The following is a 23513-nucleotide window of genomic DNA, read 5'->3' on the forward strand; positions in this document are numbered from 1 at the left end:
TTGTTTTAACAAATAAATCTTTCCACTTGCCTACCTTCTAGCAATGTACCAGATACTAGTGCTCTGACGTTTCCTCCTGTGGAAAAGTCTTACAATGTCAAACGGCTCTTTACCATGAGGCTGTTTACCCCCACAGGGCAGCATGCTTTGCTCACAGTCCCACAGACTCTGCCCAAGGACCCAGTGCAGTATTTTCTAGAAGGTTGGCAAGTGAAAAATGGCAGTGCGACTAGTGTGCTCTGTCCCAGCAGCCTTAACCCCCTCGGTGCTGCTGCTTTTTGGAAGCAAAGGAAAAAAAAGGAAAAAAAGGAGAAAAAAAATTGAGAAATGGCTTTTCCGAGACTCTTTCCGGTGAACTGAACCCAGCGAGCTCTCAGGATGCAGCAGCCTGGCCTCGTGCTCCCCTCGCTGCTCTGGGGCAGCCCCCCCGCAGCCCCAGCCAGCGCTGCTCCCCAGGGCCCCGGCCGGGCTCCTCGCGGGGTCCCCGAGCCTCCTCCTCTCTCTTTGCCTTGCTGGCTCTGCTCCGAGCAGCAGTGTCCTTTAGCCACCTAAAGGAGCTCTTGCCCTTTGAACGCCGCTGCGCTTCCCCAGGGGAAAAACCAGCCCGGCCCACTCAGACAGAGCCTCCAGCTGCCCTACACTGGGGTCAGGGGCACTGTGGGACTCAGCCCCAAAAGCAGCAGGGGAAGGGAAGCGTGAGGCTGGTGGCCCACAGATGTGACCATGGCTCAGTGTCACTGTCAGGCACCTCTGACCCTCCTGGGCTTCCCTGCCTGAGTGGCACAGAGAAGTTCCAGGAGCAGGAGAAGCCTGGGAGAGCAACAGCCCCATAAAAGGAGACCAAGGGAGGCTTGGCACTGACAGGGACCGGCACTGCTGGCTCCTGTGTGGGGAGATGTCCTCGTCTCCAAAGGACAAGAGCACGCACCACCTCTTTTTGGAGTTGGTCCTGGGTATGGCAAGGGCTACCACGGTGCTGCAGAGCAGGCAGGGAAGGGGAGGTGATGGAAACTATCCCTGGAGCATTCCTCCACCTGAGCAGCGGGCAGGGATGGTCAGTGGCAGCAGCCTGACCCTCCCATCTGCTGGTGAGCACGGCTGGAGCCGGGCAGCAGGGCAGAACCTGCAAGGAGCCATGGCACTGCCTGCTCAGCCGGGCCAAGGTGTGGCTCTGGCACGTAGTCCCCAGCAGAGCAAAGTCCCCATCCCAAGCTCCACTGGGGATGTTTGGGCCAGGCCTCTGCCCTGTTGGAGCTTTGCTGGGAGAGACAGCATCAGGCAGGGGCAGCTCCCGGGGAGAAGGCAGGGACGCTACCCTACAGCTTAACAGGCACCGTGTTAACCCAGCTGGGGCTACAGGGGGTGGGTGGGGGACAGAGGGCCCCATGGCAATCCACAGCTCTGCATTCACTGATTTGGTGAAGGAATGGAGAACGCACCTGGTGGAGATTTGCTCTAAAAACGGTTTGTCCTACCTGCAGGTTTTTCCTCCACACATTAACGGCCGCAAACGCCAGCTGCATCTGCTTCCTCCGCGCGTCCTTATGCCTTTTGTAAGCTATCTCTATGAATATTAAAAATATCCCGGCAACAATACCTCCAGCCACCAGCATAAACACACCTGAAATAAGCAGGAAAGTTACAGGGGGCAGTGGAATTGCAACATGACCCCTCATTTCTTCTGCATCGTGCTCAGCAAGGCACGATGCAGCTGCCAACCCAGGATCCCCCCACCATCTCCCTGCAGTCCTGGAACACAGCCTGGGCACCTGAGGGGTGTCAGTGCCAGCTCTGGGGGGGCACAGGGCACTGAGCTGCAGCGATGCAGGGGACAGGCACAGCAAGCCCCAGAGCAGACCCCATCCCCAGGACCGTGGGGCCATTTGTGCCAGAACGCAGCCCTGGTGCTCCTGTTTGGCTCATCAGGAAGCACAGCCACACACACAGCTCTGTGCTGTCCTTGCTGCCTGCAGCCCTCGGGGATGACATTTCTGGAGTGGTGTCTCAGGAGATGGAGCAAAACAGCCCCTTTCTCCATTGCCTGTAACTGGCCAGCAGTGCTGGTGAGGACAGGGTCCCATCCCACACCCCTCATCCCTCATCACTGCATTGTCTGGCTGCAGGACCAGCTGCACCACCTCAGCGCAAAGGGAGAGCCTGTCTCAGGGTTCTCACAATCTTTGCAAGATGAAACCCCTCTCTCTCAATTATCCTTGTTCTGGCCCTGCCCAGGGCTCCTCAGGACTGGGGGGCTGCCCCTCGTCTCCAGCCCCCTCCTGCAGCAGGGTTCTCATTCTCCTCTCCTGAGGTGCTGTTCTCCTCTCTGCATTGGTGCCAGCTCTGACTGCACTGTGACAGCCACAGTTTGGCCAGGGCAGAGGGAGGGGAGCCATGCTCACACCACAGCAGCCCCACCGGCAAGAAGGGCACCCAGGGAAGGAGGGAGAAGCTTTGTGGAACTGTTCTGAGCACGGTGGGAATGGAGCCCACCTCAGCAGCCTCCCAGCACTAGGAAAGCACAAACCCAGAAGCAGCAGAGATTTGGCCTGAGATGACAGCCCCGGGGAGGAAAATGTCTTGAGCAAAAGCAGGCTACCCAGCAAAGGGGGAGAAAGAGGTTTGCAGAACAAACCTGCCATATTTTCAAAGGTGAGTGTTGCTGGGGCATTGCTACGGGAATCACACTCTTGATACCTCACCCAAGTCTTGTCCAAATCCTCCATGAAGCCATTCTCGTGGGACCTGGAAGCACAAGGAGACAGGACAGGGTAGTCACTGGGGACCAGCCACAGGGAGCTCTTTGTGCCTTCGTGCCCTCCATCCTAGGGCTCTGCACTTGCCTGCAGCCTCCCAGCACAGGAAGCAGGGACGTGCTGGCTGTGTGTGCACACCTGTGCCTTTGCACAGAGCGGGTGTGGGCTCTGCAGGGGCTGCCAGCACTGCGTGGGCACACACAGCACAGGGCAGTGCTGTGAGCAGGCACCCACCACTGCCACTGCCCCTGCAGCAGCTCTGGGGCAGTGCCTGCTGCCAAAAGCCACGGGGCAGCCATGGGGAAGGTGTGTTCCCACCGAAGGATGGAGCTGGCAGCGCTCCAAGAGCTCGTGGAGAAAGCTGCAGGGAGTGAACATGAACCACACCTACAGGTCCCTCCTGCACAGTTCCTCTCCCTGCCAGGAACACTTGGAGCCCAGGCAATGGCAGACCCCAGTCCTTTCTGGTGACACCCAGCACCCTCTAGGCCAGGGCAGTGCTGCCTGGCAGCTCCCTGCAGTGCACAGTGAGGGCTGGCTCAGTGTCACAGCTCGGTGTCACAGCTCGGTGTCACAGCTCGGGAGGACACAAGCTGTGTCCTCACAGTACCTGTCTGAACAGCTCATGGGGATGCAGTGGGCACAGAGCACACATCCCACCACAGGCTCCCTGCACTTTCCCCCCTCTTGTTCCTGGTACAGCCCCACACCTTCCTGGGCCATCTGTAGCCCTGGGCTTCCCCATCCTCTCCCAGGAGGACACCAAGGACTCCTGTGGCCTCTTCAGGCTTCTCATGTGGTGGTCCCAGATCCCATCTGTCCTGCTGCCACCCATCACCATGTTAAGACCATCCCACAGACAGGGTTCATGGCTCCCTACATCACCCTAGATCTTGCCCATCTTCCACATCCTGACCATTCTCTCAGGCCTTTCACCTCTGCATCTTGGGCAGGACCCTGGTGGCTCCTGACCCTGTCCTAAAATGAACCTCCCAGGGCTCCCTCCCTTCACTAGCTGCTTCCCAGCTGCCCGTTTCTCCATCATGACATTTTCCTGCAATGAGTGTGGCATTTCCAAAGTAATACAAGGAAATCCCTTTTCACCCATAATATCAGGCTGACTTGTGACACCCCACACTGCAGGCTAGTGCTGATGTAAAAGCCTTGGACTCAGAGTGGGCCCTGACATATCCCTGTGCAACAGGAGTAGCCAGAGTTGAAAGAAAAAAGCCCTGCATGACCAAGCCAGGGCAGGGCAATGCTGCTGGACAGGCTGAGCCCTGAGGGAGGAGCGGGGCGACGGCAGCACCCACACCCTGCTGACACAGACCTGTGCTGGGTGGCCCTGCTGCTCTCTGCCAGCTTTGCTACACCCCTGGCTGGCCATGACTGCTCCCTGCCCTCCCTCCAGCTCCCTGCTGCTTCCCCAGCCCTGCCAGCCGGAGCTGAGGCTGTGGGTGCCAGCCCAGCCACTCAGCGTCCCTCTGTCAGGATGGACGGGCAGCCCCCAGCGCCCTGTCCCTGCAGAGGGCTGCAGGGTAGCTGGCAGTGCCTGGCACGAGCAGCATTTGAGGCAAGCCCCACGCCAAGAGCCGTGTACAGACTTGAGGATGGCCAGGGAGACGTTCTGCTTCCAGGGGCTGTCCTTGCGCATCCCGATCCCGAAGCCGGAGCGGAAGAAGAGCTCCCCCGTCGTCACCAGGTCACACTTCTGGGAGGCCTCGAACTCCAGCACCGCCGAGTCCCAGATGAAGGCGTGGAGCTTGCTGGACACAGAGGGAGGGTGGACGGGTCAGGCTGGGCAGCCCAACTTGTCTGCAGCCTCCGTGGATGCTCCCAGCCCTAATTTAAACACTGATGCACCCAGCCTTGAAAGAGCAAAAGAGGCCAGAAAGGGAGGCCATGGCCAGGGCTCTCACCGTGCCACCCCCACGCAGAACCTGGGGTGCACCAGGACTGGGCAGATCCCACCAGCCCCAGCTGGGAGGTCCCATTGGGTCGTGCTTTGGCCACAGCTCCCTCCAGCTTTGCCCTGCTTGCTCCACCCAGCTGCAGCTTCCCGAGGCCCGTCCCAGCGTGGCCAGGCAAGGTCTGGCCCTACTCACTTGTCCCTCACTGCCTGGATGGCTTCGGCAGCGCTCTCGTAGTTGTGCTTCTCCATGTGCCTGTACATGGTGCTCAGCTCCACCTGCCGTCGGAAGTAGATGTCCACGGAGCTCTGCTTCACCGTGGCGTAGATGAACTTATCCGAGGGGTTGCGCAGCTGAAAGGCAAGGGCGGGGCTCCAATGTTTTCTGTCCTTCACCAGCAAAACTTCCTCACCCCAAAGCTGTTCCCTAACCTCCCAGCTCCTTCAGGGACGTGTTCCCTAGAGAAGACCTTGATCTCCTCAGAGGATGGGCAGTGAATGCTCTGGGACCATGGGCAGGGGATGCTATGGGACAGGGAGAGGTGGCACTGGGTGCAGGAGGTCTGTGCATACCGTGGGTCTGGCAGTGCCGTGGGCAGGGCACAGCAGGGCAGGGGGTGCTGTGGGCCCGTGCTGCTGCAGGGCACATTCCTGCATGCCTGGGCTGATGAGCTGCGGCCGTGCCCTTGCCAGAGCAGGAAATGGATTTGAGGCATGTGGAGAGCATTGACTGCACCACAGGGACGATTTCATTAGTTATAACTCATCCATAATGAATCGTTTCCTCGTTGGGTAGAGGAGGCTCTCCAGGAACTGTCAGGCAGTTTGAAAGTGCAGACAGGCTATTTCTGGACAGGCTGTTTTCCTGCTGATCCCTGCCCACGTCTGTCCATTCCCACCCCGGGCAAGGGCTCAGACTCATCAGCACCAGCCCAGGCAGAGATCCCTGGGTCTGGACCCCCCAGCACAGCTCACAGCCATGGTGAGTCAGGGTTCTGGGAACCACAAGCCATGTAATACGCCCCAGGGAAGGGGAAAGCAAGGGGTCGTTACCCGGGGGTCGTTAATGCCCGTGATCCTCTCCTCAGGTCGGTCTAACACCAGGAAAGCTGCCAGGTTGGCAGTGTATGAAGCCACAATGATCATAGCAAAGCCAGCCCACACCATGCCAAGGATACGGGCAGAGAAACTCCGGGGAGCACCTGCAGGGAGAGAGGAGAGATCCGTGGCACCACGAGGGCTTGGCTTGGTTGCCAAAGCTGTGTCAATCCACACGAGCCCAATGGCAGGTGCCAATGTGCACCATCCATCTGTTCTGCCAGCAGCTGTGCAAGGAGCCTCTGCACTGCCTGAACAAAAAAACCCTCCAGCTCCTTCCAGGGCACACTGTGTGCCACCCTGAGAGGGTGGGTAACCCAGCCCAAGTTTCCCTGCCCTGTTTCCCATCCAGTGCTGGGACTAGCAGGAAGCCCTGACAGCTGCCACAAACGTGCAACATGAGCATCACCAAATCCCCCATCAGCCTGCTCCAGGGAGGGCTCAGGGAATGAGGTCCCACAGGGACCATGTGAGAGGGGGAGGCTGTGAAAGAGGGCAGGGGCTTCCCTCCAGCCTGCCCAGCTCAGACCTGGGCTGCAGGGCACAGCAGTCCTGCTGTGAGCTGTGACTCACCTTCTCCAATGCCAGAGTTCAGCAGGACTCCCCAGGAGAACCACATGGCTGAGGAGAGAGTCAGGGCATCTTCTTCCTCCTCCTCACTGTTTACTTTGAACCGGCCAAATGGGCTGGAAAACAAGATGAAGAACCCTTCTCATTCCCCTCACCCTGATTCCCAGGGCTCCCCTCTGTGCCCTCTGTGTCCTGGTGCAGCCCTGTGTCTCTCATTCCTACAGACTGTGCCTGCTCCCAGGCAGCTCTTCCCTGTTGTGTCCCACTGCCTGGCACATCCCCTGTGCTGACCTGCAGCCCTGTCTGGCTCACACTGGTGCTGGTCCTGTCACATCTCTCCAGACCAGAAAGATCATCTGACCTGGCCAGCCCAAGCCTCTCCCACTGCAGCACAGAGGATTCCCTGCAGATTAGCCACCAAAGCCTCTGGGCACAGGGCTGAGGCAGGGACAGGTGCCCTCAGAGGAGCTGCCACAGGGCCAAGGAAGGCTGAGAGGAAATTCTCTGAGAGCCCAGAATCTGACAGTCCCATTGGTCAGGTGTCTGTATATCACCTGGTCTGATAGGTGTGTTCCCACATCCCCACGTGCTGGGTGCCCCACATATCCACATCCCTTAGCTTAGGCAGCCAGAGGGGCCAGGAGGCTCAGCCCAGGGCTGGTGGGGCAGAGCAGGTGGGTTAAGTCCCCGTGAGAGCCCCCAGAGGGCTGCAAGACACGCCCAAGCAAGGGGCCCAGGGGACAGTTCCCAGGCAGTTCCCTGTCCCCTCCAGATCTCAAGTGGCCCAAAGTGCACTCACCTGAATCGGTCTAGGAGGTACAACATCACTGCCACCACGTGCACAGACAGCCCCACCAGCAGCCAGAGCGTGCTCTGGAAGGGCTGCATGAACGAGTCCAGGGTGCTGCGGGGGATTTCCTGCACACAGGAGAGAGGGGAACAGTGCTGGCACCCCCCACACCTGCACCCTGCCTGCCTGGAGGGACCCACAGGGGCCCTGCCCTGCCCCAAGCTCCTGCTGCCCAGGGAGGGGCAGGTTGGTGCAGACAAGAGCCTGCATTAAAACCAGCAGCCTGGAGCCTGGAATCTGCAGGGGCTGCACTGGGCACTGCAGTCTGGGGAACGGGCACCTCCCGTGTTCTGCAAAGCCTCCCAGCCAGACCATACCTTCTTCACGAGGATGGTGAGGCCCTGGTACTTGAAGGGCTTGGAGAACTCAATGTACTGAGCCCGCTCGTTGTTGATGGTGAGGGGAGCCACAATCATGTCAGCTTGGCCGCTCAGCAGCTCCCCCATCATCCCGTTCCACTCCTTCTTGTTGCTGTTGTTCACCTGCCGGGAAGCCAAGGCCGGGTCAGAGCCTGCCCTGACACACATCCCCCACCAGGCAGGACCCTGCACTTTTTAGGAATCCTGAATTGCCCTTCCACCCCACCCTGCTCAGGAGAAGGGCCTGGGGGTGTTTCAACACACAATACAGGCAAAGAAAGATCACAGGCTGCCCAAACTCACCCGCTCTTGGGTACCAAATTTACCATCAGCCACCAGGTGAACCTCATAGGTGAAGTTCATCACGCCTGCCAGGCGGATGAGCAGGTCGATGCAGAAGCCATAGCAGCACAGTGCCACGGTGGGACGGCCTGGGGGAGAGACAGAACTGGGTGAGGGGGCAGCCCCAGCCAGGGACCCCACACAGGATCTGTGCCTGTCCCCAGTGAGAGCAGCCACCCCATGGCTCTGGCTCCATGTGGGATGTAACCACGTTATCCTCCAGGGCCATCTGCCTGGCCACCCTCTCACCTGCCTCCAGCACTGTGGGTGTGGGCAGGCTGGGGACAAAGGGGTCCCATTCCTTTGCCATGTCCCAGTGAGGTGGGCTGAGAGGGGGTGCTACCACCCACTGCAGAGCAAGGAGAGGGCTCAGTCCATGTGCTGGGGGAGTCCTGACATGAGCCCAGCAGGCTGAACACAGCTCAAGACACAACTCTGGGGGGATGTTGTGCACAGGAAGGTGTGATGAGCCAAGGGGATGCCCTTCAGGTGTATTTGGGCAAGCCTGGCATTGCTGAGTAGCTCCCAGACCACACCAGGTGCTCCTGATCCTGACACAGTTTCTGTGACAATTTGAAACTGATGCTGTCAGTGCAGCATGTGCTAATGTGCCTCAGGGTCCTTGCTGCTACTGGAGATCAAGGCAGAGAGAATTGGAACATGTCAGGAGACAGAAATTCGGGATGTAATCCCTCAAAGCAGCCCTGGCACCCATCCAGAAGAGAGACAGTGGGAAAAAGTCTGTTGGGCTCAAACCCCTGGATCCCAGGGCCCAACTCCTGCACAGCACTGCTGTGAGGCTGAGTGATGGGGGGGTGTCTGGGGGCCAGCTGTGCTGTCACCACTCTGTGCCTCCTGTGTGACTGAGCACCTCCCTGGGGCCACTTCTTGGACTGGCAGCCCCCACCAGACTGAGTTACCTGGGATGGTCTCGTTGGGTCCAGTGCAGAAGACCTTTTTGACAGGATCTCCATTGATGGTGAATTCCTCCCTGCACGTCCCATCTGCCTGAGTGGGCTTCACATACACAAAGGGCTCTTGGTGGATGGTCACAATCTGTGAGGTCAAACACAAACACCCTCTGGTCTGCTTCCCTCCAGAGCTACATTCCCGTGCTGGGAGCTGGGCTGCCCTCCCCACGTGAGCCGTGGTGCCCTCCCCAGCTGCCATCTCAGCCCAGCAGCAGGACCTGGCTTTGGCATGTGGAATCAGAGAATCCTCTAGGCTGGAAAAGACCTTTAAGATCATGAAATCCAACTGTGAACACAGCATTGCCAAGATGAGCACCAAGAAGATTTGCTTTCCCTGCACCCAAAGTGAGGAGTGTCCTCCTTCATGTGGCACTTTCAGCTGAGCCTCAAAATCTGTTTCTCTAACAGAAGACTGATGGGAGACACAACACAGTCAGGACTAGTGCCTGGAAAGGGCTCTAGACACTGCCCCAAGTTAATGCAGGTGTTTCAGTCCTGCCCTGGGCCTTTCAGTAAAGCAGCAATCACAACGAACATACCCATAGCACCTCTGTGGGACAACACTGCCAGTGGGAATGGGATTTCCCTTGCTGGACAAATGAACAGTGCAACACGTGAATGGTCATACTGGAAAGATCAGCCTGGCCAGGGTCCAGTCACTAAAGGAGCTGCTAAGTGACACTTAGAGGAAGAACACGAGAAGCAAAGAAAGCCTGAAGGGACCTTCTGCCAGTGTTACCTCCAGCTTCTGGCCTTCAGCTGCTCAGGGATTTCCTGAGTTCAGCCTTGCAGCCACCAATCCACCCACCCTCACTAAGTGGTTTAATCTCCTTTTGAATTTGTTTCCACCTGGTCTCTGCACTGTCTAACAGAGCTGAACCGTGCCTCAGCCAAAGGAGCCCATCCTTGTATTTCTCACAAATCTGTGACAGATGTCCTCTGGCTCCCATGAGACATGGTGAGCACCTTGTCCCTCCACCCTTTCTGTGCTGTTTTCTCTCATATCCACTTCCCACCTGTCTCTTTCCAAACCCAAGGATCCCTGCCACCCTATCTAGATTGACTCCAGCTGAAAGCTGTGCTCTGAACACACTCTAGTACCTTCTCTATTTCTCTCCCATATCCTCTCCCAGCCTTGCCAATGCTGCTGCCAGCTGCAGAGCAGCCATGGAGGTGGGAGGCAGATGAAGTCACTGCCCAGCACACAGAAAGCTGAGAAGCTCTGCCCCTAATGCCATTTGCTTTTACCTTCAACTTGGTTGACATCTGATAGCCTTGAGGTTTCTCCGTTTCCCCGCCTGGCCAGATGATCTTCCTGTCGTTGGTCAGGACCTGAGATGGATCGCGGGGGAAGCAGATGGACGTGAGCTCAAGGTGGACACTCCAGTGCCCAAGCCCTCCCTGCCCAGTCCAGGCCTGCACGTACATTGCTGCCGTTGTAAATCCCAACCTGGACCAGTTTCCGATTCTGCAGGTTCATGATGCTGTAGTTGGCAAACTTCCTGTCCCCGTCCTCGTTGAACTCCACTCGGCCGGTGACACCTTCGGAATACTTGGAGGACATCAACACCCTGTGGAGAGAAACACAGCTGGCACAACCTAGAGCACCTGCTGTGCTCTGGGCATATGAGATACCTCACGAGGCATGAGAAAGGCAAATGCTTCCTCTCAGTTACCTGCCATAAGCTCACTACCCTGTACAAGTCCAGCCAAAGCTACCTATGCTCCGTTCACAGACCTGTGGTCATCCCCTCCAGGTGGATGGAATCAGTTTCCCAAATGTTCTCTGTCATATCTGCTGTCATTGTTCTCCACCAGATCAGTCCCACTCCCCTGTGGAATGATCCATCCCACAGCATCCAAGGACTCTTTCCTCTGGGGGTTCCTTGGGAGGTGTGCCCATTGCTACAGCTTTGATGCTGTGCCTGGCATCTGCCCATCCCAGCCTGGCTAGTGGCCCAGGCACACACAAACACCACCAAGGAGAGAACCAGTCCTCAAACCCTGGAAAGGTGATAGCAGAGACACACAAGGATTGCTTGAGCCACTTGTGAAGAACAGCTTTCACTCGCTCATGCCAAAGACTGCCACTGCAGGGGATGCCAGAAACGCCTCTGAAACGATCTCCAGGCTTTGCAGGTCTCATGCTCAACAGAGCCCAGGTCTGCAGGGAGTGGCTGCTGCACCAAGGCCCAGCCCCTGTGGCCCCAGCACCTGCAGATTGGGGTCTGGAAGCGCATGCAGGACCTGCTGACCCCCCTGCCCTGGCAGCAGCACCCCACAGGCACATGCTCCCCTCTGTGACACTCCAGCCTCCAAATCCATAGCACCAGGGTTTGCTACAGCCAAGGGCAGCCTGTCCCATGCATGGACAGCTCTTGCCACCAAGCCCTGCGTGCAGCACTGGACCCATGCCACAGCCTTGGAATGTTCAGCAGGAAATGGGTCAGCAGCACTGAGATAAAATGGGACAGAAATATCCCCCTACCTTGACTGGGCAGGATCCCCATCTCTCCCACTTCCACCCATGGAACTAAGCTCCACACTGGAGGAGACCATGGTCTTCTCCTTCATTCCCTGCCCACACATCCCAGCTGTCTAAGCATTGCCCATGGTAGCATGGGTTGACATGGACTGAATTGGTGCCAGGCACCAGGATGATGCCTAAAGAGCCTGGAAAAACTGGGTACCATTGCCTGAGTCTGTGTCTGGGAGAGTTTTCTAGGAGAGATAGAGACCTCACATCCAAATCATGCAGGAGAGTGCAGGCAGTCCTGTGCCACATGCCCCAAAGCTTTAGAGTGGCCCTGAACAAAGCCACCGTGTCCTCCTGCACCTTTTCCACGTGCTCCCACCTTTTCCAGCTCTCCCCCACCAGGTCCTCTGCTCCCTCCAGCAGGACCCTTTCCCCAATACCTCTTAAAAAGGGGTCCCGTCTTCCAGATGTTGGTGTTGCCCACGCAGCCCCGCGGTGGGTCCGTGATATTCTCCTTCTCAAACAAGTCGTGCACGGCCTGGGCCACCACGGCGACAGCGTCACTGATGTGGGCTGACTCGTTCTTGCCGTTGATGAGCTGCAAGCCGATCACTCCTGCCGCGGCAGAGGGGACGCGGGTCAGCGCTCCTGGCATCGCTGCCTGCTCCAGCCTCCCTCCGCGGCCAGCGAGCACACGGCTGCGGGCTGAGCATCCCCCGGACGCGGCGGGAAGGTGCCTGAGCTCCCGGCGGGAGCAGGCAGGGGCAGCGGGGCCGCGCTGGCACCGGACACGCCCAGCTCCATCCCCAGGGCCCTGCCTGGGTGACAGGCAGCTCGCAAAGCCGCAGTGACAGGATCTGGGGCGCGGCAGCCCCGAGGTGGCCAAGGCTGGGTCCCCCCTCGGTTCGGGACCCTCGGTTCGGGACCCCCGCGCACCGCCTTCCCCCAGCCCCAGGGGTCGGGGGAGGGCAGGGGCCGCTCCTCCCGGCTCCCCGGGCTCCTCCGAGCCTGGCACGGCGCTCGGGGGGTGCCTACCGTCCGGGGCGTAGCGCAGGGCATTGCCCGAGATCTCCCGCTCCCCCACCAGCCACACGTAGCCCGAGCCCGTCATGTTGAGCATGGCTGCTGATCTGTACACCGTGGCCGCGTCATCCTCGCTGCAAGACAGGAAGGGAACGGCCATGGGGCTCCGCTGCCCCGCTGTCAGACCCCGAGGGGGCCAGTGACTCTGACTACCGGGCAATGGCGAAATCCTGGGTGCGATGGGACCCTGGCTCTCAGCTTCGCCCGATCCCGCAGCTCCCGGCGCTGCTGAGCGCCTGCACACCTGCCCAAGGCTTGAGGCCATCAGGCTGCCCTCCTGCCCATCCGGACCAGGACACAGCATCAGTGACCACGGGCTGCCCTCCTGCCCATCCGGACCAGGACACAGCATCAGTGACCACGGGCTGCCCTCCTGCCCAGCGGGACCAGGACACAGCATCAGTGACCACGGGCTGCCCTCCTGCCCAGCCAGACCAGGACACAGCATCAGTGACCACGGGCTGCCCTCCTGCCCATCTGGATCAGGACACAGCATCAGTGACCACGGGCTGCCCTCCTGCCCAGCCGGACCAGGACACAGCATCAATGACCACGGGCTGCCCTCCTGCCCATCTGGATCAGGACACAGCATCAGTGACCAGGACAGCCACGCCAGGACTGGCACTGCCCGGCCAGCAGCACCCTCAGCCCCCGGGGGCTGCCCGGGACTGGGGCTGTCTGTGCGGGTTCCCTCGGGCTGTCAAACCCCAAATCCACACCGGCTCCAGCGCTGGGCAGCATTGGGAGAGAGGAAATCAGAGCAGGGAGGGGAAGGGGCGGCACGGCCTCACCTGGCAGAGAGGATGATGACCCTGGCCTCCAGCTCCTTGGCCTCCAGCAGCAGTGCTGTCACATTTTTGGTCCCAGGGTCAAACTGAAGCACTTTCTCAGCCTGTGATGAGTGTGAGCAAAGCTGGTTAGTGAGTGAGCCCCAGGACTGGTGGTGAGAGCCATGCTATCTAGAAAAGGGTCAAGAGAATTCATTAAACTGCACAAAAGTCTGCTAAATAAGATTTGTTAAAGTTATTTTTTTTCTTTTTCTTTCCTTTCTTTCTTTTCTTTCTTTCTTTCCTTCCTTCCTTCCTTCCTTTCTCTTTTAAGGTTTTGGCTTTTTGGTTGTTTTAATTTTTTTTTTTTTTTGCACTGTGCATGCAAACTGAAGTCAATCAAGACCCAAAAAGAGGCGTGCATTGTACAGGAAAGAGAAAAAGGCTTTGAAATGCAATTGAAAACTCAAACGAGTGTTGTTTTTCAAAAACATGGGAAATGAAAAAAAACATATTGCACAGGGTTAACCTTTGGGAATCAAAGTGAGCAACTTACACCAAGGAACTGTTTCCTTTGGGGAGGAAAGGGGGTTGGTTCAACTTTTCAAAAAAAAAAAAAAAAAAAGAACTTGCAAGTTAATTACTGGTTCACATGCATGTTTGAAAAAGAAATCCTTCCAGGGTCAGCTGGCTAAGTTTCCATTCTCAAGTCCAAACCAAACTATCTCAACATAAAAACGTGCTACCAAGAAACAGTCATGGAATTTTTTTCTTTCTTTTCTTTTCTTTTTTTCTCTTTCTCTTTTTTTCTTTTTTTTTTTTTTTTATTTTTCTGTTGGCTGTGGCTATTTCTCATTTGCTAGTTAGGTTGGTGGGCGGCGTGCATTTCCATGCATATATACCTTGGGTCCTCGCTTGTTGTCATAGGAAAGTTGGTCGAGGTTTTCATAGTTCCTTTTTTTACTCTGATGAATAATGTGCACAGAGAAAATATGTAGACACAGAAGAATATTATAAACAGTTGAAAATGACGTGTAGTAAAGCAATCCAACATCCACCTCCTCCTCCACTGTTTGCTAAAGGGTCTCTATAACGCTGGAGCTCGCAAAAACCACTATCAGGAGAGATTGTGCCTCAGCTCTCACGGGAGCGTCACGGAGCAATCTGAGAGCAAAGCCTGAGTGCCACAGCTGGTGCGATGCACGTGCCTTTTCCCCTGAGGGACTGGGGGATTCTTCAGCAAGGAATTTCTGTCTTAAGCTCAGAAACAATCTAAGGGCCTAAGTGGTGGGGGTTCCATGGAATTACTGTGGAAGTAAAGGACAAAATGTTGTGTATGGAAAGTGCTGGATAAAGGCAAACTGTTACAGTGAAGAGTATTAGCATTCCTAGCGTCACTATCAGCATTACAGTCCTGTCCACCCTCAGAGAGTCCACACCAAGTGAGGTGTCTCAGCTGAACCTCACCCCCTGAAAGGAGGGAGCAGCTTTCTGAGCTCTGTTGACATCCAAAAGAGAAAGATAAAGTTCTCTAGGTCCCGTGTCGGCTCAAAGCGTGGCGATATGAAGCAATGGTGAACATGGGATGGCATTGCAGCTTTTACCTGGTCCCTGGGAGGGCCCAGGGCACCTCATGGCTCTGCACATGCGTGGCCCTGGGAGGTGCAGCTACCTGAGACCAGGGTGCCCTAAGCTGGCCCTAAGCGTGGCTAGTGGGGCTCACTGCTTGGTGGTCTCCGTGCTGCTGACTGGAGCATGTCAGCTTGGGACTGACCCCGGAGAGATCGGGTGGGACAGATTCCTGCTCCTCCCTGGCTCTGCTGCCCCAGCTGCTGGTGCTGCCCGGCCCCAGAGGAGCCCGGGGCAGGGCACCCAGTGCTGGAGGTTCCTCTCGAGCAGGCAGCATCCCACAGCCTCTGTGCAGAGCCCTGACCCCGCAGCAGCCTGCACAGAGCCCCGAGACCTTCCGGGAGCAGCCAGGCCAGTAACAGCACCCTGCCGGTGCCTTCAGGAGAGGGCTTGGCAGGTTTTGCTGGGACACAGGGTGACATCTTCTCCTTGACTCTGCCCCAGCTGAGCATCCCTGATCTGTGTACATGGGGTGTGGGACACAGATCTACTCTCGTCTCCGTTTTTCCAGCACCTGATGGCAATGGATCCCTGCCAGGGTCCCTTTGCACCCCAGTGCACAGCGGTCTGTGCTCCCAGGCTGTTCCTCAGACAGACACATTGCTCTTCATCTTGTTTTCCAGACTAATTAGCTTGCCTTTTCCTGAGCATTCAGGCCAGTCTTTGGCAGGACATCTTGCCAGGTCTCCTTTCCATGCAGCTGTGTGGCCTTTCCTTTCTTCCCCTTGGATGCAGCCTGACAGGTTCTTCATTGCTTAAAGAAATTAGGTCCTGGCAAGGAAAAGTATGTGAAGAGGCAAAATTTGTTTGGAGCCCAGGTCTGCCTTCATTTCTGATGACTCCCACAGCGAGGATTTCTGCAATGGCTTCTTAGTGGCTTCTGCTGGCCTGCAGTGAGCCCTGGAGTAGTAACTGCTACAAGACCAGAGATGCAGCAGGACAGCAGGAATGTTCTCCAATCAGGCAACGCTGGTCACTTCTCCCCAGGCACTGTCAATGTAGCCAAAAACTTGGTCATCCATGCTGCAGCCACCAGCTAGAAATTCCTGGGATGTGCTGGCACCTCAGCCCAGGCTGGTCAGTAGAGCCTTCAGTATAAGACTGGCCCCTGGTCACCTCTCCCTGTCACTAATCCTGTTTCCAGAGCTACACTTTTCCTCCTTTTCCTATTTCTTCATGTGGTCCTGCAGACCCTCTCTTCATGTTTCACACAGGGACTGCTGAATCAGAAGTTCCCTTCCCACCATGTGATCCTGCAATCACTGGAAAAATTGTCACTTCCATGAATGCCAGTGTCCCAGAGAAAGGCAGGCAGCACAGCAGGGACCTGCCACCTCTGACCCCCAGCTCTGCTCTCAGTGTCCAGCGCTCCCTTGGAGCCCCAGCAGCCCCGTGAAGGAGCAGAGCTGTGCTGGGTGGAGCAGCAGCTCCAGGCTGAGGGTTGCTACAGACAGCTCCAAGACAAGGCCAGCACGTGGGGCACTCCAGGGCTGGCCAGCACGGCCTGGGTGCTGGGCTCAGGGTGCTGCTGGAGCTGCAGACCCACACTGGTGCCCGGATGGCACATGGGGCTGGCACAGATCCTGTTGGCAAAGCCATGCCCCAAACCAAGAGCCCAGATGGGCAGGTGAGTCTCTGACCCTGAGCAGGTCCTTCATGTCTTCAGGGGCTGTGATCTAAGCCTTGAAGAGGTCAAGATCAGGTCTCCTGCCTGCTCCCTCCCCAGGGCCCAGGCTGCCCTTGGGGAGGGGCCCATGGTACAACTCCATGGCATGAAAAAGTCAGCACATCAGTGATCAGAAGAGAGACTGGAGAGAAGAGGCAGAGGAAGACAGGAAGGCCCCAAAGGGGTGTCTGCCACCTGCAAGACCAGTCAGACCAGTCTGCCTGACCTTTTCTCAAAGGAAAAAGAAACAAGATGCAGTGGCACACCCCAAAGAGAAGATAAGGTGACTTACTGGGACAGAGCAGGTGCCCCAGGCTGGAGAGTGGCCCGAGCATCTCAGCAGCCCAGGGGCTGCCAGGGGACACCAAGACACGTGGTAGATGCAGTGCAAAATGGGGAAGGTCTGAGGACAGACCCTTCCTCCCCATCTTTCAAGCTCTCAAAGGCTTTCCTGCACGGTGGACAGGCTGAAGAAGAAAAGCACCTGTGCCTGGGAGCACCACATGGGGCAAATGGGAGTGGAGGCATGAGAGGGAACAGCAAAATGGACGCACAGGAAAACAGAAAGTGGAATTCAAAGGATGCAAGAGGAGGGAAAAGAGACTGACAATGGTTATCCCTGTACGAAGGGCATTGTGCTGGGAAGAAGCTTTGGAGAAAAGCACTGTCCTGCTGTCACCCAGTGGGAAGCTGCCCTTGGAGGCAGGAGGATCCCTCTGTGGCTGGTGGAACATCAGTGCCTTGAGGTAGCCTGGGTTGCAGCAAGGATGAAAATTCTTGAAAATCACCGCCAAAATCAGGAGTCTGTTGGTCAGTGTGGCTTGTGCCAGCCTGCACCCCTGCAGCAGTTGTTCCTCAGGGAGGGCATGAAGAGCAGTCACAGGGTCCCATCTCTCAGCTGAGCCACCAACTCCAACCACAAGAAGGGTCCATGGCCACATCTCGACAGCTGAGAGACTGCCAAAGGTCTAGCAGCTGCAGGTGGGGCTGGAAAGAGCAGGTTGGGGTCCCTGCCTGTGACCCAGGAGGGAACATCCCCGAGTGGGTGCCTGCCCTGATGCTGCAGGAGACTTGGATGAGCTCAGGCTCAGCCCATCCCAAGGGCACCTCACCCTACCGCAGGAGAGAGGACACGCTGGGACTCCACCCCGTGGGACAGGAGGTGTTTCCTTGCCTTCCAGATGGCAGCCACGCAGCTCCCTGTGCTCTCCTTCTCTGCTTTTCTGGAACACTTGTGCAGACCTTTCCCTCCACGCCGCAGCTCTGTGCTTTGTGCCCCCTCCTCGGGCACTGCCCTGCCTCCCTCCCTGCTCCCAGCCCTGCCATGCATGGGGTGTCAGGAAAGCAGCGTTTGGCATGTGCTTCATGGAGATGGGAACGGGCCACAGCGCTACCGAGAGCTCACCACAGCCCCGCTCCCTCCTGAGCACTGAGTGAGCCCCGTGGCCAACTCAGAAGATGCTTTTTGGGGGGGGTTGGCACTGCTGGCTCTGCCTGGCCCCGGGGTGGCTGCAGGGGGGCAGGTGCTTCCCTAAACTGAGCGACTGGTCCTCTCCTTGGGTGGGAAACTCGGGCAAGGCATTTGCAGAGCTCCAGGTTATCCTTCCCTTCATTTTGTAGTCGATTTACATGTAGGAGATTTTGACCATGGCAAAGCAAGTGAAATGAATAAAGTACAAAGTTCTGTCAGGTACTAGTCAGACACTGTTGATGCTTTAAGCATGTTAGCCATGTTACAATGGAAAGAAAAGGTGTTTTACATACAGAAATCTACATACATACAACAGCCCAAGACTTCTAGTTTCGTTGTTGTTGCTTAAACAAAGCTACAAGACAATGTTCAGGAACTGACCTTGGACTCTTTCTCCTCCAGGAGGGTCTCCAGCTTCTTTTGTGCAGCACGACCCTCGTGGTCGTCGCTGACTATCAGAATGACGTGGTTCCAGTTGAAGACTCTCATCATCTCAAACCAGACGTTGGCCTGGTGAGAGTAGGGTGGGACCGTGCGCAAAAAGGACAGGTGGATGCTCTGCAAGGAAGAACAAGAGCTCAACACAGACTGTGGGCCTGTCGGCCACATTTGCAGGGACAGGGTTGGGATCACAAAGCCATTTTGGGATGCACGCCTTGAGCTGACCTCTGGGACCTGCATCCTTCCTTCTGGCTGGGAAGCAAACCCTGGATGTGACTTTGCACCTCTCTGTGGCTAAACCAGAGCATGGCAAAGAGGGGTTTCTGCTTTGTGGCCCATAAAGGCACAGAGAAGAAAAGCCTCTCTAGCTAGGAATGACCAGCAGTGCTCAGTGCAAATATAGCCTTGCCTCTTGACCTTTTAAATAATTACCAGACAATGGACATCAAAAAGCAAAAGAATTCCCTTCAGAAGGCAAGAGGCAGGTACAGGCAGCTGTGTGTTCATCATTTGCCATGGCAGAAGTTCAGAAAGGCAGTTTTGTAACATGGTCCCTGGCTGTTTCTAGGTCAGCCTGTTCTGCAGCAGCAGGCAGGGGAGGCAGCTCTGGACCCGTGCCCCAGCAAACCTCTCTGGTTCGGTTAAAGACATCGTTATGGTTGGGTGATTGTGCAATAGCAATTCCAGCCTAATTAAGTACAGTGCTCTTAGGGGAGCAATCAGGACAAAAGCTGGAGCTGACAGAGAGCTTTCAAACAAATGCAGCTTGTCCAAAAAGCCCTAGAGTCAAATATTAGGAAGTGAAAGTGTTCATGCTCAGCATGGACCCTACTTGACAGCTCAGCTACGTGCTGGAGGGAGGCAGGAGCCAGAACTACAGAGGACAAAAATACAGCACCATAATATTTCTATCTCTAAGGCTGAGATGGTTGTCTGGACCAAACAGAGATGCTTGTCCAGACTTCTCATCCAGAGACCAGTCCCAGAATGGGTCAGAAATGTCCTGAATGGGACAAAGCAACACACACTGGGAAGGAAAAGGAATCATGTTCCCCATGGACACACACACAGGAGGAACAGACACACCAGATAAATCCTCTTTCTCACACTCCACTCAGTGATAATGTCAAACCAGACCATGAAATGTGTAAAAAAGGCTGCAAACTCCCTGCTGTGCTCAAGGCTCCCTGCACAGGGTCAGCAGGTCCCTGCTCTGCCCCAGCCCAACACCCGGGAACAGGGGAGCAGCAAAGCCACCACAGCCCTGGGGACATTTCCTGAACGTGAGGCACTGAGGAGAAGGGTGGATGTTTAACCAGAGCAGGAAACAAACCAGGAGAGCCCCAGCAAGACTTTCAGAGTATGTCTGATACAGACATTGCAGTTACAGGAAGAGCAGCTCACCCCACAAAACCAGCACTAACCCACGGGACTGGGAAAAAGCCCCATAGGGACAAACAATGGAAAGACAACCAAGGTGTCCACACCAACACAAATGTTCAAGATCTCTTTGAGGTCAGCAGAGATGCCCAGGAATTTCCAGGTCCAGCTGCACAGCCTGGGCCAGGGGCACACCATCTGGGTCTAAGCATTTTTTATTTTCAACCCCTGAGCATTTTTAATTGCTTTAAGGAAATCCAGGGAAAGTGTAACTGGAAATCGGAAAAAATCAGAAGAGAGAAAAGAGCTGAAAAAATTACAGAAAAAACAATATTAAAAAAGGAAATCAGAAAAACACAGGTTAAAACATCTATAAAAATTATTTCAATCCCTTTTTGAAATGGAAAAATCTTTGAAATTTCCATATATTGCATCAAATTGCTTTCTAGCTTCCCAACCAGGTTGCAAAAATGGTGTTTAACCAATCATGGCTTTCTTAAGTATTGTAAATACATATCACTGGGTTCAGAGGAAAAAATTACTGCAAAATTGTTGGGGGGGCAACTTGGTTTAACGGTCCAGGGAAATTTGCTTTCTGAGGTGGTGTCAAAAGGGTCAGGGACAGACTCTGGTGGTATCTCAGCTCCTGGATCCCTGAACTGTGGTTTTCAAATGGGATAAGGAAGAAAAATTCATGTCAAGTGCTGAGCTGAGATCTCAGGATGAGCACAGCTTTTGAAGCACCTGCGACTCCTGAGCATCTTCGCAAGGACCAAAGATTGGCAGAAAAATGAACGCAGAGTCCCCCAGAGGTTCAGGGGGCCAGCCTGTGCTGTGCAGAGGCAGGTGAGAATCCAGCTTGGTGTGATCTGATTCCCCCATCCCAGCACACGCAGTGACATCCCACAGGTCCCTGCCACAGCCTCTGAAACTCAGCACGGAGCTCTGCTGGGCACAGGCACGTGGGCTGCACTGCAGGGCATGAGGGTGCAGGGATTTGTGCACCCTCATCAGCCCATTTTTTTGGCAAATAACTGTTAAAAATGACCCGTGGTTTTTGGCACAGCCTCTGTGGGACAGCCAGCACAGAGCGTGGGCTCACTCAGCTGCACCTGGGGTGTGCTCCAGGCACCTGAACTCGGGGCTGTCATCACTCCCTCCCCTCGGATCAGCACACAGCAAAAACTGCTCCTCACTGCAAATCCACACTGGCCTTGGAAGGGGCTTTGTAGGTTCCTCACCCCTTGCTGTGCTCTGAGTGTGCCTGGTGCCCACCAGAGCTGGAGTGGGACCATGGCAATGGCTCACACCACCCCCAGACCTCCCAGAGCTCAGCCCTGTGCTCCCCCACTTCATTCTACCTCTGCAAAAGGGCAGCAAATGCAGGCTGGGGTCAAATCAGTGCCCAAGCTCAGCAGGAACCCAGGGGGCTGGAGGCAAAAAGCACCAGAGTGAGCAGGGTTGGGAGGTTGGGGATATTTCCTGCAAGGTGGGCAGCCCTGGCACAGGTGCCCAGAGCAGCTGTGGCTGCCCCTGGATCCCTGGCAGTGCCCAAGGCCAGGCTGGACAGGGCTGGGAGCAGCCTGGGACAGTGGGAGGTGTCCCTGCCATGGCAGGGGTGGCACTGGATGGGATTTAAGGTCACTGCCAACCCAGACCAGTCTGGGATTCTGTGATGATTCTGTGTGGGGTCAGGACTTGACAACTGCAAATATCTGATGCAAACCCATACAGAGAGGAGCTGTTTGAGGAGATGATCCTGTGTGTGTGTGTGTGTGTGTGTGTGTGTGTGTGTGTGTGTGTGTAAAAGCACAGGCTGTGCATGCACAGCTGTGAGCCTGCACCTGCAGAGCACGGCAGTGCATCCACCCCTGCAGGGAACCTGCCTGGAGCTGCAGTCCTGTGCAGCAGCCCTGAGCTGCCCTGGCACGGGGGTTTTATCCGCAGAGGAAAGGGCATGGCAGTGCCTGTGTCCCAGCAGGGCCTTGCTCAGCGCTGTGAGGGGAGGGTTTGTCCAATTCTGCTCTTCTGTCTGCCCAGGGGCTCACCCAGCTCAGAGCCCAGGGCTGGGGGAGGGATTTTTCCTACAGGCTGAAGGGAGCAATGTGCCTTTGCATCAGTACCTATGGCAGCCCCTCTTCTAGCAATGCACTCCCCAGCTGAGCTGCCTGGGCAATTTCACAGATTGTCAGAGATCCCAGTCTGTAAAGCTCCTGAAAATTTGGTAAAATTCACCAGCTGGGCATGAGAAAGAAGTGTTGGCCAGTGTTTCCATGGAAGGGGCCTGCCCCACATGGCAGCTGTGGAGGTGGGAGGGAGCTGGGATAGCTCTGGCACAGCTCAGACAGTGCAGGGAGGGGTTCTGGGGGCAGAGGGGTGGGGAGCTCAGACCAAAGGGCACTCTCTGCCTTTCCCTGCAGTGCACGGAGAAGGGACGGGCTGGGCCATGGTGGGGCAGTGGGGCTGCTCTGTGCTGCTCCCAGCTGGGACCTGAGAGCCTGTGGGGATCTGCTGCCAGCTGCAGGCTCCATCAGGCCATCTCCCACTACCCTGGCCTGCTCTTGCACACTCCAGGCTGCCCTCCTGAGGGTTCTCCTGCCCTCCTGAGTGATTTTCTACCCTCCTGAGTAGTTTTCTGCCCTGCTGAGGGCTGTCCTGCCCTGCTGAGGGTTCTCCTGCCCTCCTGAGAGCTCTCCTGCCCTCCTGAGTGGTTCCTGCTCTGCTGAGGGCTGTGCCCCCACTGCCAGGACAAACATCTCTGTGCTGCACCAAGCAGTCTGTCCAGTCATCACTTGTGGGTGCCAGTGAAGGAGCGCTGACCCTGACCTTGGTCAACAAGAGCCACTTTTGTCCCCACCTGCACCTTCCCACCCTGGCTGACAGGGCTCCTGCTGAGCATCGACTGCCAGTGAGGCCAGGAACACAGCAGCAAACCCTTTTCAGTGAACAAGGCCTGTGAGGGCCTGGAATGGTTCCTCTGCGAGCAGAAACCAGAGGGAAATCCATGCCCTGGCTGGAGAGACAGACAGACCTCACTTAACGACCTGGGCAGGGTGCTGGGACTGAGAAAGCTCTCCAATTGCAGCATGTCTAAACTCCATTTTCCAGCTCTTCCAGCAGCAGAGCTGGTCTCTTAATTTATCAATTTATCTCCCTGTTCCTCTGCTGCAATGATCTGCTGTGGGGCGGTGAGGGGCTCAGCACCCAGGGTGTCCCTCCGGCCCTCGGGTAGGTCCCATGGGTGAGGAGCTCAGACCTTCCTGGGCCGTGCATCCCCGGGCTCTGCTCCCACACTCAGGGGCAGCTCACATTTTTCATGGTGCCAGCATGTCACTGCCATCTCGTTTGTTGCAGCTGAGATGCAGAGCAGATATAAACACCCCCAGCGGCCTGTGGGGAACAGGAGCACTGAGGGAAAGTCAGAGGGGGATTTTTGCAATGCTCAGCCCGTGAGATCTCCCCAGAGAGCTCTCCATAGCCGTGGACACCACGGTGATGGGAACCACTCTGCTGCCTTTACCTTGAGACTCCTTCTCTCCTCCAGTCCCTGCTGACCTCCCTCAGAGGTGATGGGATCCCAGAGACCCCTCCTGGCAGGCAGTGCTGTGCTGGGTGCTGTGAGGGTCTCAGGGAAGGAACAGCCCATGGGATGTACAAGGAGGCCAAGCCAGAGTGCTCTGCCTGATAACTGCAAAATTATTTCTAGAACAAATGGTTGGATACTGGAACAGTAAAACTCACTTCCCTC

At 56.3% G+C, this 23513-nt stretch overlaps 1 protein-coding gene across 25 annotated transcripts in view; it reads right to left on the minus strand.

The window, feature by feature from the left end:
• GRIN1 (glutamate ionotropic receptor NMDA type subunit 1) overlaps nt 1–23513 on the minus strand; it is a 39679-nt gene that overhangs the window by 9152 nt on the left and 7014 nt on the right. For 16 of the 25 annotated variants that reach the window (XR_014958791.1, XR_014958790.1, XR_014958789.1 and 13 more), the window contains exons 3-19: nt 18326–18502; nt 14081–14143; nt 13203–13303; nt 12364–12485; nt 11769–11943; nt 10279–10423; nt 10101–10184; nt 8802–8937; nt 7843–7970; nt 7498–7662; nt 7130–7248; nt 6334–6446; nt 5716–5864; nt 4859–5016; nt 4358–4519; nt 2633–2742; nt 1476–1621 (exon numbers count right to left, since the gene is read on the minus strand). Coding sequence is in view for 21 of the 25 variants with exons in the window: in XM_085594002.1 (XP_085450128.1) it covers nt 1476–1621; nt 2633–2742; nt 4358–4519; nt 4859–5016; nt 5716–5864; nt 6334–6446; nt 7130–7248; nt 7498–7662; nt 7843–7970; nt 8802–8937; nt 10101–10184; nt 10279–10423; nt 11769–11943; nt 12364–12485; nt 13203–13303; nt 14081–14143; nt 18326–18502 (2253 nt within the window). In the remaining 4 variants the exon portion in view is untranslated. Of the gene's footprint in view, nt 1–34; nt 77–1475; nt 1622–2632; nt 2743–4357; nt 4520–4858; nt 5017–5715; nt 5865–6333; nt 6447–7129; nt 7249–7497; nt 7663–7842; nt 7971–8801; nt 8938–10100; nt 10185–10278; nt 10424–11768; nt 11944–12363; nt 12486–13202; nt 13304–14080; nt 14144–18325; nt 18503–23513 lie in introns of all 25 variants that reach the window. The other 9 variants (XM_021533701.4, XM_021533698.3, XM_021533700.3 and 6 more) reach the window with 2 other exon arrangements.

The sequence above is a fragment of the Lonchura striata genome, chromosome 17, assembly GCF_050655825.1.
Source record: "Lonchura striata isolate lonStrDom1 chromosome 17, ASM5065582v1, whole genome shotgun sequence".
NCBI lineage: Eukaryota > Metazoa > Chordata > Aves > Passeriformes > Estrildidae > Lonchura > Lonchura striata.